At 39.6% G+C, this 14450-nt stretch overlaps 1 protein-coding gene across 1 annotated transcript in view; it reads right to left on the reverse strand.

Moving 5' to 3' along the window:
* Positions 1-14450, reverse strand: part of LOC139717153 (neuroendocrine convertase 2-like) — a 62797-nt gene that overhangs the window by 11338 nt on the left and 37009 nt on the right. The window contains exons 4-5 of the mRNA XM_071628657.1: positions 6899-7075; positions 30-138 (exon numbers count right to left, since the gene is read on the reverse strand). Of these exons, the coding sequence (XP_071484758.1) occupies positions 30-138; positions 6899-7075 (286 nt within the window). The remainder of the gene's footprint in view (positions 1-29; positions 139-6898; positions 7076-14450) is intronic.

Genomic DNA, 14450 nt, shown 5'->3' on the forward strand with positions numbered 1-14450 from the left:
GTGCGTAAATCGGTTGCCTCACAACTCACCGTCATCCATGATTGCTATGGTAACCCCTTTTCCAGTGTAGCCAGCTTTCCATGCTTCCTCCACGTTCAAATCCAGTCCTGGTCTACCGTTTGCCTGACCGACATTTTTCTGCACGTGAAGAGTGAGTGTGTGAAATTTAGAGAGAAAGATTGTGTGTATGTGTGTGTGTGTGGTTATACGTGTGTGTGCATGTGAGAGAGAGAGAAAAAAAAAGGCAGAGAGAGAGAAAATAATTCATTGAAAGTTTCAGTTCAACTCGCTTATTTTGATTAAAAAAACCCTGATAACATACAATCAGTGAACTCGGTTCAAAATTCGTTCACGTACATTGAGGAATGGTGATATTATAATTGTATACGTATAATCAAGATATGCGTGAACATACTCACATACATTAGCAAGTGTACAGAAGCATACATAAAGGGTAGAGCGAAATAAACAAGCATTGAGATTGATGGCCCGGGGTTTTGCCGCGAGAAATACACATGAATTTTGCATGCGGGTGATTAATGACATTACTTCGAAGTGAAATGAATTCTAAAAGCGCAAATGCAGGGAAGATAATTCGGCAGGACTTCGCTCTCCTTCATTGCGGACGATATGACTTCTAGAAAGCTTTTATTAGGTCAGAGGCTTTTCTCGCCTATCCCGAGGGAAATGCGAATGAATTTAAATCCTGGAAATGGCATTATGCCATCGTGAGTGCTATCGGTAAAAAAAAATAAATAAAAAAAATGAATAAAAAAAAATCTGAAAGATTTTGTCCGTCGCTCTCGTCTCCTGCATATCTGAGTCAATCCTGCCATGCAAATCAATGGTGACATTAACACCCTCAAGATGAAGTTTGCTGCACTTTTTCCCCCCCCCCTTATTCCATTACTTCGAACAGACCACCAAATAGCGGCGTGCTTGCATTCTGTTTTTTCCCCCTCCTCCCTCACAACACGAGCATTCAATCTCGACTCATTTATGGAATGTCCGCCTCAGCGCGCTTTGCCCATCGATCAACCTATGCTGCCAACCAACTATATAAAGCTCTTCGAAAGTTCTTTTCCCACCATATTTATAGATGTATGACAAACATTATGCCTGCTTGTGCTCACTGTGAGCAGCCACAAGAGAGTAACAAGTGGTGACTTTAGATCCCCTCAATGTAGGGTATACAATGTGGCAATTACTGGGTTATCAAGTTGCTGTATAACTTAGATAAAGTGTTGATGTACTTTTTCGATTTATTTCCTCAAAGGGCCGCCAGGCTAGGGAAGAATTGTGTTTAAATGATTGGTTTTCTTGAAAAAAATACATATACCAATGAAATAATTGCTATGATATATGTTAGCAGAGTACAATGTACCAAGAAATAATGTATTGAAATGGATCATTGGATTTTAATGCTGTGACGGTCTCAAATTAACACATCGAGGATTGTCCATAGCATTCTTCTACTTTGTCCTGCCAAAGGACACTTCCCCGTTTGATTTTATAGATAGCATGGTATCTATGTAGAATCGAGTGCTAAATGTAACCTTTGTGCGCAGGGTTTTAGGAATTGCGTCATGGAAATGAATATTTTTACGCTAAATTAGGTGAAGGTCACCTTGATTTATTTTGTTCTCATGTTTTTACTATATCTTGAGCGTAAATGATAGATCCAGCACGTCTAGAAAAAAAATCAGGTTCTGTTAACCGTCTTGATATATATTAGGTAATATATCAGCAGTTTCTACGGCAACAGACCTGGCAGCATCATATTCTTCGAGGTATATTCAATTAATGCAAGAAATGGAAGCAAGAAAAATTTTCTATTCTTCCGTACAAAGCATGGGAGAAAATGGGAAGTTTACCTTCTTAATTTCAAAAAGGACAACAACAATTACACCATAAAACATCGATCTTGAATATTCCATTCTTTTTAATTATCATTATTTGACTACATACTGTCAACAATGGTGTTTTCACAATGGGGGATAAGTGTTTGAGAAATAAGATCCAGTATCCGCAGTGATAGCTTAGTGCGGTGGACGTTTAATGAGACTAGGACGACGCAAGGATACTTCAACGGAAAACGGCGGGTTATTAAGTTTAGAGGCTCGTCTGACTGATCAGAATGCTAAATCCCTGAGCCATGACAATCCAGTGGATGTACCGTCGGGTGCTCTAACTAATATTTCAGTCACGAACTTACTCTCTGTTGTGACAACAGCTAACATGCTGAAAGTAGCAAAATATCTGCTTCCTCCTTTGGATAAGAAAAAATGTGACATATATTAGCGATTTATTTTTGCTCCTTCCATCCATCATAGTCTTGAACGGACGTGGAATTCACGACATCATCTGCTCTTAATACTCTGTCCACTGTTGATCTCATGTTGCTACAAGTTGTAAAGTGTTTATGACTGCTAGTACTGCTTCCACCCACGGCCCCATTGGACCAATCCGGGCCGAAGTCCACAGCAGTACTTGTGGGACGAAGACGTTTTGAAGTGTGCGTCTCTTGAGAAGGAACAGTCCCTACTCATGCCGGGCAATTCGACAAGATGTTTGCGGGCGGCTGTGCTCTCCTATATCCCCATCGCTCTCTGACCGTTGGGCCGCGCCGACAGCACCTCGGGGAATATCTCTCGACAGATAAATTAGTGCTCTCCCGGCTTTGGCAGCCGATGTGTTTGCTCAGGTTTGCTAATGATGTCAATACATTTCCAATGGCCGTCAGCAGGCGGGATATTAGAGTTTGCCGCGCCTTTTCTTTGACGCTCGGCGGCTCACGTTCGGTTTGTGATCTTTGAGTAGTCTGTTCCATCGCGACTGGAAAAGGTCAAGTTTGGTTGTACACTCCCAGTGATTGCTTATTTTTTTTAACCGTAATTTCCTTCAGACACCATTCCATCAACAGACGTAGTCAAGATAGGCTAATATATTCAATCTTCTGTGAGGTAACAGCATCCTACCATGAAATAAGATTTCTTTAAAACTTTTTTTTTAATAGCAATCCACTTTGACGCCATGCAGCTTTCTTTTTCGAACCCAAAAGTAGCTATATGCGTATCTAGCAAGGGGAAAACACAACAGAAACGATGTAAGAACTATATTGCTCCAAAAATGCCCAAGAACAGCAGTTTTTGGCACGTTTTGAGAATAAAATGCATATTATGCGTAAAGTATACAGAACAATCCCGTTAACGTCATCGCGTTACCATCATAATGAAAGCGGGTTTCTTCGAGAACGTGAATACATAGGCCCTACTAGTTATTGAGAATTTTTATAGAGTCTGACATTTCGTCCGTTAGGATGTTTTGTATTGCTTCGTTTCATTAGTTTCGAGTTTGTCCGAAAGTGCTTCTCTGAGTGTGGACCACATATTAAGTGGCAAAAGATTCGGGTGCCAGTGGTTCTCAACAGTGTCTTATGCACAGTTGTTTATTGATGACTGAGTGATTGGTTTCTACTCGCAACTTCAGACTATCTCAACAGGCTTGAGGACACATAGCAGCAAAACTATGCACTATAAAAATGCACTAAATAAATCCATTGTCATTAGTGTGATAAGATAATTTCATCTGTTGCTTTCCCTGTATCACTAAAGTTGGCTTCTTTGTGACCGTGATATGAAGTTATAGCTGGATTGAGCAATGCACAAAAAAGAAGAAGAAGAAGAAGAAGAAGAAGAGAGAGAGAGATCGAGAGAGAAAGAAAAGGGAATCGTCAATACTGTCGTCTTTCAGGATCGGGTAAAGGTGTCATCCAATGAACGCTCTAGTGTCTGTAATGGAACTATTAAAAAAACAATCAGGCAAAGAACACACCGTGCTTAATAAGCGTCATACTAGTAGGCCTATAGGTCGCCCATTGTCTAAATGCTTTTGCGTGAGTGCTTACGCTCCACTTTCCAAGGATCAACAGATCATCCGATTGACGATGATTATGACGTCGATTGACACGCATAACTGATTTGCATCACGAGTTCGGCTCACACTGTGATTGCATGTTCGCCCTTCCGTATTCAAAGCGCGAAAGTGTTACCACGGTGCCGAATAGCGGTGGCATGTCATGGATTGTCATGAGTCGCAAATGATTTTGTATAATCATCGAATTGCCATTGGCTGTTGATTCTTGCAGACCAATGCCCACAAGGAATACTTGGAACTTCATTAGCGCGAGACTGGTGTGGTTTCTTTGGCAATGGGCTTCCACTTGAGATATTATTAGTGGGCGGATAGATGAATAGATAGATAGATAGACAGACAGATAGAGAGATAGACAGGCACGCAGACAGACAAATAGATAGATAGGGAGATGGACGGACAGACAGACAGAAAGACAAACAGACAGATAGATAGAAGATTATATGGGGGACAACATCATACCGCGCGGAAACCTCTACGGTTTCTTTGAGACCTTCTGAGAGATGAAAAGAAACTCAGACTGAAAAAAAAAAATGGTTTTGTATTTCAGCTCACATGTGGCAGGAGATTCTTCCGGACAATCCCACTGTATATATACGAATACTTGGATCTCCATTAGTTTGAGGTTGGCGTGGTTTCTTTGGACGCAGTGGTAATAGGCCTCCACTTGAAAAACAGATAATGTTAAAGTGGTACACCGCAAAAATCTCTACATTGACAGTACTGGTAGGCGGATAGACGAAAGGATAGATAGATAGTTTGATAGATACATACATTACGAATAGACAGACAGACAAAGAGGCAGAAGGAAAGAGGAGCAACAGCATATATCGCGGAGAAGCCTCCATTTTTTTAGACTTTCTGAGGGATGAGGAGAAACTTGGGGGATGAGGAGAAACTTTGGGTGCCCAGCACAGTACATGTTATGGATCAATGGTACAATCTTTTTCCAAACTGACCTTTCCATCAATATTATTTAACATCCGAAGGGTTTGTATCTGATATATTTTCATCTACTTTTCCAGAGTGAGATTGGTTCCCGCTTTCCTGCACAGAGAGACGCACAGCAATAGGATGTGGTTTCATTCCCAATACGGCCCTCAGTCTTCGCTCTCAAACGTAGCCTGCCCGTGTCTGGCGTATACACACCCTGTCTTCCTTTATATTTCTCCCTATCTCACTTTTCCTTTATCCGACAGTTTTATTGCCCAGTGGCACTGTCAGGCAATCCACGTCTTCCTTGAAAGTGTTCACAAACATCTTTCGGTCATTTCCTGACTCCAAAACAGGGTTTTGATTACTGGCAGGTTGACGAGAAAACGCTACACGATTAAAGTTGAACACCTTTGAAGATCGAATAGTATTTTGCCAACAGCTTTATGATGTTCTCATACATTGAAGACATAGGAGCGCGTAAAAAAAAACGCGAAAGTGTATAGAAAGAAATCGAACAGCAAGGATTTTGCAGGAGTAAAGACCCGGAAAAGGGTAGGGTAAAGAATTACTAAAGTTTCACATCCAACATTTTCCCTCTTGCCTTAGAGGATCATTGGTGTAGGCGTGGGGGGGGGGGGGGATTTTTGTTCTCGACATGAAAAGTGTGAGGCATCAATGCCCCCGAATACTAATGAGAATTAGTTCCTTAAGCCAAACCTGTCACTCCTGGTTTGGTGACGTTAAAAGAAACCAAAAACTGTTTACACAGCCGGGAACAGTAATTCATTGATTGCGACTTACAGCAATACGCGTAATAGATTAATCTGTCACAAAGTTTGACTAAGAAGATCTCGTAACATGATTGTTACTTCATTTTTTCCCCATTTTCAGCATACTGACGGCACATGTATCATTTAATTTTGCTCATTACAATACAAAGATAATATCTATTAGAATGCAGGCATTTCGGAAGCAAATAATACAGATAATTGCATACGGTTTGTGCATTTAACTGACCAAAATTACAGGAATGTTCCATGCTTGGATGTATAAGCCGATGGTAGATTGTATCTTATAATAAAGTCATTTCGTCATTCCACATTCTCGTTGTGACCGTCACATAAATCAATTTGATGAACGTAAAGAAGAAAAAGAAAAGAATAACAAGAGGCCGAGACCAAACATGGGGTAAATGGAAGAGGAAAAAAATGCCACCATGGCTAATCCATTATGTGGTTGTTGTCCGAAATTGAGGTGTTGACGAGGATATCAGGTGTAAGCTCGAGGATGATGGGGGCACGAGAGGGTGGGGGTGGAGTGATTATTGATAGGGGCAGAGTCGGGTATCAAGCGTAAGCCTACCCGTCAGCAAAAACATCTACGTGAGATGTGAACTTTACTATCATTACGGAAAGAATGCTTGATAAAATGTTACGAGGTCATACCAGTAGGCCCTATACGGTCAAATCTGAACACAATAGGTCGCTCGGAAGGGGAATCATGAAAATAGTCCTTTATAAAAGAGTCGTTGAGTTCATATTTATTTGACCATATTATTTTATCTACTCACGCAGCATCATGGATTATGGTGCAATGCACAGGCCATTAACACACTGACGGGAATATTATGCAAAATGTAGGTACATGCTGACATTGTTTCTATGGTTATGAATGATTACGTCCAGTTTTTATGCGGCTAACTTTTAGTTTGCTTCCATCCATGAAATCAGCATGTTTATTAATGACATTCTATATCTAATCACTGCGAGAGAATAAGCTGGCCATTCAGATTAACAACACCATCCAGATCCCATCAAAGGAATGCAATCGCCGTAACTATGGACATGATTGCGTAAGATATTGGCCAGAAAAGGAAGAGTAACAATGAGACAGCGTACTATTAAAAGTAGACCAGCAACTCGCAGTTTTAGACCTATAAAGTCCATTCAAATCACTGTATGAAAAAAGACAGGTATATATATATCTCAGTGGAAGATTACCATGGCAACTGGGCCCAAGCAATACTTACGAGATACCACTGTTTGGATAGGAGAGGATCATTGAACGGGGCATTCTTCCATGTTTTCGGTTCCTCTTGGCTCGCTGACTTCAGCTTCGGGTAGTCGTATTTTTCGTAAAGCTTTTTCAAATCCTTGAAACCGCGTTTATCCCGGGTGAAGCCTTGTTGTCGAACGACGCGTTTAATCTGGATGAAAGGAGGAGAGGGAGAAAAGATCATAGTCATGAAATAAGATTATGTAGGTGTGATTTATGAGACCTAATTATACTTGATCTGTGTGTGTATGTTTATCTGTCTGTCTGTGTGTATGACAATATCCCTGAACAGTAGGGCCTTCGTTACAGAAATTTTTCTTAGAACCCACGCAAGGAGATACGAAATTCATGAGGGGAGGGGGGGGGGGGGGGGCGGAGAGATAGGATGAATCTTCAATTTTGTTTTGTGGCTTTCTCCGAGCCGGGGGTGGGTTTTCTTTAATGAATATCATTACAAGACTGTATCAGCAGTTGAGGTGGTCACATTCCCTGCGTACATGAGCAATAAGAGACTTCAGAGCATGCAAATTAATGTTCACGTCATATAACATGATGCGACCTTCAGAAGAGAAAAGCAGCAATTCACCGAGCTGCGCCGTGATTACCGTTTCTCTCTCGGCATACACCTGACTAAACTTCAACCAGTATTGGATGCAGCATCCTGTTTCTCGGCTAGCGCCACGACGTGTTTCAATTATTTTGCACACAGACGAGCGAACACATACACAACATGCACACACTCACTCGTACAAAGAACGATCCAATATGTGGTTGCATTGATTTTGGCGAGAGAACTGCAGCTTAAATACAAGATTAAGGCTTGAAAATGAATTATCATCGGCAAAAGCTAGTGACGGGGGCGGGGTGGGGGTGGGGGTGGGGGTGGGAGTGGGAGTGGGGGTGGGAGTGGGGGAGGAAGAGCACGAACGGTGTATCATCAACAAATAAAACAAATGATTCTTGAGAATGCGATTTTTGACAGCTTGATCGTGCAATCAATTACCCTCGTATGAAAACCCCTTTCTTACAGTCCTTCGAGAAATAATCTCAGACTACTCCAACGAGTTCACACGATTTTTTTTGTGTGTGTGTTTGTTTTTGCTATGTCGTTTTGTAACAATCACCAGTAGAGCACCTTGGAGAAAATCTTTTGTGAAATAGAGAAAAGAGAAAGAGAATCAATGCAATCAACTGATTGTCATGGAGGAGTCTGATTCGTGTGATTATCCTATGGCGCAATAAGCTTCATTTCCTTCTCCCCAGACAGACGACAGTTCTATATAATGCCATGACAACAAGAAAAAAAAATCATATGTTAGTGGCGCTGGTGATCGCGCGGACTTGTCATGACGACGAAGAAATTTTCATCAAAGTTATTTCATAGTTACCGCGGGCACCAGGTGCACCAGCTAACGAGACTTCGTTTCATCAGGTTTGATTGAAACGACTACCCACTGTTCCCTTGTGATTAGAACGTTTGTGACCCTACTTACAAATTGTTGATAGAGCTACGGAAATGCGTTCATTTCTGATTTCTTACTGACAAAAGAAAAACCACTACCATTTTTATCAGAGTGACGTTAAGTATTCTTGTGACGCACTAACAAGTATGGACACCAAGTAAAATAAACTACCGCAGACAACGCAAGAAATCTGGCCCCCAGAATGAATACCTTTTGAGAAAAATTTCCACACAACATGATAAAATAAAATCAAGTATGTGAGAAGGGTTAATAATAGGTTAAAAGTCAGCGCCAATAAAGGATGACATCACGTTGCCAAGGAACTAAATTTTAAATCTAAGTGAACATATTTCCATATTATTAAAAAAGTAAAATGGTTAAATCTGTGTCTATTCAAGTAGACAATTCTTTGAAAGGTTGCATTATCATTTGATAAAAGCCTTTTGTTGATACATTGATGAGTCGTTACGATACTTTTGGATTGATTATGCAACGTCTGTCGGCAGTTTGCTGAATTAAATTCATGTACATTAATGTTTCAAAGCGTTAAAGTTTGGTTTGCTTTAATTTCTGAATCTCTGGATCACAGCGACAAAATGATACAAAGTATGCAACAAAGTAACCGATTGAAATCGATATAGGAAATGCAATTTATATATCGTCAAAAATCATCAAGATCTCTGATCCTAAAGATGTAACATAATCAAAGCAGCAAAATCGCAAACTATCATACTCACAAGTACAAAATTGTTAAAGTTTGAAGAGAAAGTAAAATGACACTGACTTCTATTTCGGTTTTTTTTAAAGTAATGTCCATGTATCATATTTCACAACCAGATCATTTTCCTCCTCAGATTTAATGCCTGAAACTTTATCCGATTAACTGGGTGGCAGTCATCCATTTCATCACGATGATCACTGTAAGGAAGATTACTTCCGTTTTGCGAAAAAAGAGCGAGTATCTGTGATGATTACGGCGTGGGTGGGTGACTGCATGACTGTGTTCGATGCCTGTCCATGTGCCCATAATTCTCAGGGCAGGGAGTATACATCAGCTCCGAGATTTCATTCTACGTAGATAAATCAACGCTAAGATCAGACAACGATTGGAATTCCTCAGTAAATGGCTTACAATGTAAATGACATGACATGGTATGAGGGTTTTAGCTTTTCATTAATTGCCTTCACTGGTTTGCGGACAACACATCAGTGAAGCAAAAATTCTCACAAACAACGTCTGTCTGTGTAATTGTTGGAAACGAAATTATTAGTTCTTCTAAATATTCTTGGCATTGGCTAATTCTATAGAAATGACTGACTTATTTTGCCATAACGTTGACAGTCAACTATGAATCAAATTCATGTTAAATTGGCAATGTTTCTTGTCTTGTTACAATAATGGAGCATATTCGTGTCAATACGCCACTCGTCATACGTACAGTACATGATATCGAAGGTTATTGTTGTTGTTGTTGTTTTTTTTTTTTGAGGGGGGTTGTTTTTTTAACACCAGAGTTTGTTACATGTTGTCGATACGATGTTAATAAAGCAGGAACCGGATATGTTAACGCTTGCCCCCTGATTCCAAGGCTTCATTTCGCATACTTACACATCTCTGGTTTCCCCTTGTATAGCTCCCACTACAGAAAATGGAGTGAGGACATCATGTACTAATGGAATGGTGCTAAGTTGCAATGCAACATCTGTCGCAGTCAAACCACCTTTACCATTCCGCGCCCCCTCGCTTTCTCTCTCTCTCTATCTACTCATATACCTACATCCCTTCTTCTCTATTTCTCTATCGATCATTCTTTTTCCCCCTTTGCTCTGATTGATTAATCCGCTCAGATGCTTACCTATATACCGGTTTATTTGCTCTGTCTCCGTATAATATTGTTAAACCAGCCACCTCCCGTTGTCCTTTTCTTTTTTCTGTCCTTCAGACTTCTTCTATTGATTTCCCGTGCTATCTGCCTCCCATTTTCCGCTTCCTTTTTCACCTCAGTTTTTCGATGTTGAGAATACAGAGAATATTCATACCTGTCACTTCTAAAACCTACATAGGAGGAATCTCATGACATATGGGAATGCTGTTCACATTTGAAATGGTAAGCGCATTAATTCCTGTTAGTGCGTCTGACGCATGACACATACAGTTGGCAGTAGGCGCTAAGAGTCGTTCAAAATTGTAGGAGACGATAATTCATATGTAACCATGACGCAGGCTGGATTATTTCCTCTGTCTTTAATAGCTAAGAATTTATTGATTGGAACTTTGATCTCTAATCTCTGATGGATCTTTCTTTTACAACTAAAAATATGTAAAGTCGACATAATCCTTGGTCCTTTTTCAAGTCTGTTTACCTGTTTACCGTTTCGACATCTTTTATTCTGAGATGTGACAAGTCTAGAATTTCGTCCAGGTATGAATTTCGAAGTGTTATTTCATTTTAAGCAAAATGAAAAAGTGTTCTCGACTGGTGACTACAACTCCAACAAATAAAACAAAATTGAATCGATGAAATAAACTTCAAGTTTATTACCTCGTTGTTATAATCAAAATCATATCGTTGATGTGATTCTATCGGAGTGTCGCCGCAATATTCATCCATTTCGTTTTTGTTTCGTTCCTTTGCCTTCTCTCCAGAGCGATTTAATATCCTGCACGTCTAGCCACCTTCTTAATATCCTGAGTTTTTTTTTTGTCCTATTTGCGTCTATCTGTTTGGGTGCGTGTCTTCTTCCTTGAGATGCACGTTGGCTATACATACATCAGACCTTGTATTGCACAGTGTGACAATTACCGTACACTTGCATGAGACATGGTTCTTCGCTTGATTTAACGCCGTACACACTAAGAAAAAAAGGTTCAATAAGGGAGCTAGAAGGGTTCGAAGTCGCGAAAATGGGTGCAAACTACACGATTTGAGAAAATGGTGGAACTTTGCTTCTTATATGGTTCATTTTGGGTTCGATCTTGCCACGGTCATTGACGGTGCAATATTACGCCCCAAACTAGTCTCAAAACAAAGGCCATCCTATGGTGTTGCTCGGCACTAAAATGCAATATTACATATCCTTGTGCTGATATTATGAACATATATTTTTTGATATCAGGAAACTTAAATTTCTTTCATATTCTATAGTCATTCATCGAGAGTATATTTTCAAATTAAGTTGAGTCCATGATGAAAGGGGTCTACTAAAAAAACAAAAGTAGAATACCTGATTGCTTGTCTGGTATTGACCAATCACATTGTACACATAACCTAGGAGGTTTAACAGATGAAGTTCCAACTGGATGTAATTATTCAAATAGTCGTCAGATTTCTATTGCTATACAAAACAATTCCACAGGTGCATTTGTGCCTTCGCTGATCGGGATTCGATGCCGCCGTCTCACTGAGCAATCTGAAGATTCATTTTGGACGTTTACATAATTTTGGCTATATTTTGCTTCAAATTAAATCCTATACTTTAAGATAAAAACATATAAAACAAAAGTCAATTCTGAACAGAAATATTATTGTGCAAAAGTGTTAATCAGAGCTGTTTCATGTGAAAGTGTTTAAACTGTACCCTGGATAGCCGGTTTATTTTATCACTTTTCCTCATGATTCTGACAAAGCAAACTGATATGAATCTTCAAATAGAATTCTCTATCAATAGAAACATCAGATTGAAGGATTGATGGAGGGAGAGGTACAGCTCTAACTCTAACGACAGCTCTGATAATTTGACTTGTATCTTCACTCTATACCACCAAAATGTGATATCTCTCTGGAGCATATATATCTGTTACACCTGGAGAATGAATTGTGGTAGTTTTTGAACCTTATCTCGAATCATCTGCCTCATCTTGCCATATCCTTCAAACTTTCTGAACTGGGTGTCACTGGAGTTACTCCACTTCTAGTCCCACGAACTGGATATCTTGCTGGGCATTTTGTAAGTTGAACAGTACCAGTACCATTTCAGTGCATGTACCGTATGCATACTCACCTTATTCGCTCAACCATGCCTTGAAGATCTTTGCATCTAACAGACTTCGAATACTGTGCATACCAGAGTACTTACCTGAATAGCAGTGTCTTTCAATGCATCTTTGATGAGGTGAGTGTCACTGAAAACATCTAGGCCAAATGGCAGTCACAAGAACAACAAAGAACCTTGTGAAAGAACTCTTGACAGACGACGAAGTCTGGTCCACAATCAAGGAGGCAGTGACCGAGATAATCTCAAAGAAACTATGTGAACTTAGTGATCGTCTGGAAAAGCAGGAGGGACTCATCATGGACCTGCAAACAAAAGTGGTGGAATCTGAGCAAGAAATTGCAACATTAAAGTCAAAGGAAGTGCAAAACAAAGATGCCATCTCAAATCTACACTCACAGTTGAATAATCTGGAGCAGTATTCTCGCCGGAATTGTCTCCGTATACATGGTGTCCCAGAAAATGCACAGGAGAGGACAGATGACGTTGTTCTTCGTATCGCAAATAACAACCTGGGAATTGGCCTTCAACAAGGAGACATTGATCGATGTCATCGCATCAGTCGTCGTCACCCACCACCTGCTGGTACTACACCCAAACCGCGTGCGATCATCGTCAAACTGGCATCGTATCGTCATCGTCAGGCCCTGCTGAGAAACAGAAAAAAGCTAAAGGAACAAAAAAGCGGAATCAGCATATATGAGGACCTTACTGACACAAATCGTGCACTTCTCTGGGATGCCTTCGCTGAAATGAAAAGACCAAATACCAAGGTCCTGTCAGCTTGGACCATAGATGGCAGGATCATCATTTCCATGAGGGCATCAAATGGGAAAACAATCACAAAAAGAATCTACAGCAAGATTGACTTGCAAAAGCTCTGAAGATCCACCAACATATGAAGTGATTAATAGATTATTGATTCTATGTAAACTGGGTTCTGCTGATTGATTTCTTATATGTCTGACAATATAAAGGATCCGAACTTCAATACTACCACTCATATCTCACAAGTTTAGTGTCTAATGAAATAATTGAAAGGTGTTTTCTCCTGGTGTTTCTTTGCTCTTGATTACAACTAAAATACCATCTAGGTTTATATCATTCTAATTTTTGCAGTTAGTTATGTTTGTGTGTATTTTCGTTGTTTCATTGTAATGTCCCGTAAGGATGATTATTGTCATTTTCAGCGCCTTGACAATGTTGATTTAAGTATTCTTAAGGATTATCTAACTCCTTCTGACTCTGAGGAGAATGTCTTCTCGCAGGGGTATATGACAATTAATGAATTTAATAAGTTTTTAGACAGTAATTTTGAACTTAAACAATTTCATGATAAGATATTTTGTGTACATGTGAATACCCGCAGTTTGTGTCATAACTATGATGAGGTTGCATTGTTTTTAGACTCTCTGTCTGTTCAGCCCTCTATCGTAGGCATAACTGAAACATGGTTTCATGATAATATTTCATTGTCTTTGTATAATATTGATAATTATAGATTTGAGGAAAATCATAGAAGAACTAAGCGTGGAGGAGGAGTTGGTATGTATGTATTAAATGATATTGACTGTAAGAGACGCATTGATCTAGATGTAAACAATGATTTCATTGAAAGTATTTTTGTGGAAATTGAAAATTATAAGAATTCGTCAATAGTTGGCGTTGTTTACCGACCTCCAAATCAAAGTACTGATGAGTTTCGTTTTTATCTATCTCATATTTTAGACGTTGTACATAACGAAAAGAAAATAATATATTTGATGGGTGATTTTAACATAAATTTATTGAATGCCGGGAAAGTGCAAGATGTTAATGAATTTTTAGATATGTTGATGTTGTACTCCATGTTCCCTTCTGTGCAATGCCCCACGCGAATCACAAAACAAACTGCCACTCTTTTAGATAATGTACTTACAAATGATACATGTGTTATTCAGTCAGGAGCCCTTTTTACAGATATATCTGATCATTTACCGGTATTTTGTATTTCTGATAATAGCATTAAGTCCCAAAGCAAGACAAGTTATGAAAAGCGGGATATCAACGAGACCACTATCACTCTTTGTG

Source organism: Diadema antillarum, unplaced genomic scaffold (assembly GCF_040938485.1).
Source record: "Diadema antillarum isolate AM-2024a unplaced genomic scaffold, OU_Dant_1.0 scf00000007, whole genome shotgun sequence".
In the NCBI taxonomy this organism is placed as follows: Eukaryota; Metazoa; Echinodermata; class Echinoidea; order Diadematoida; family Diadematidae; genus Diadema; species Diadema antillarum.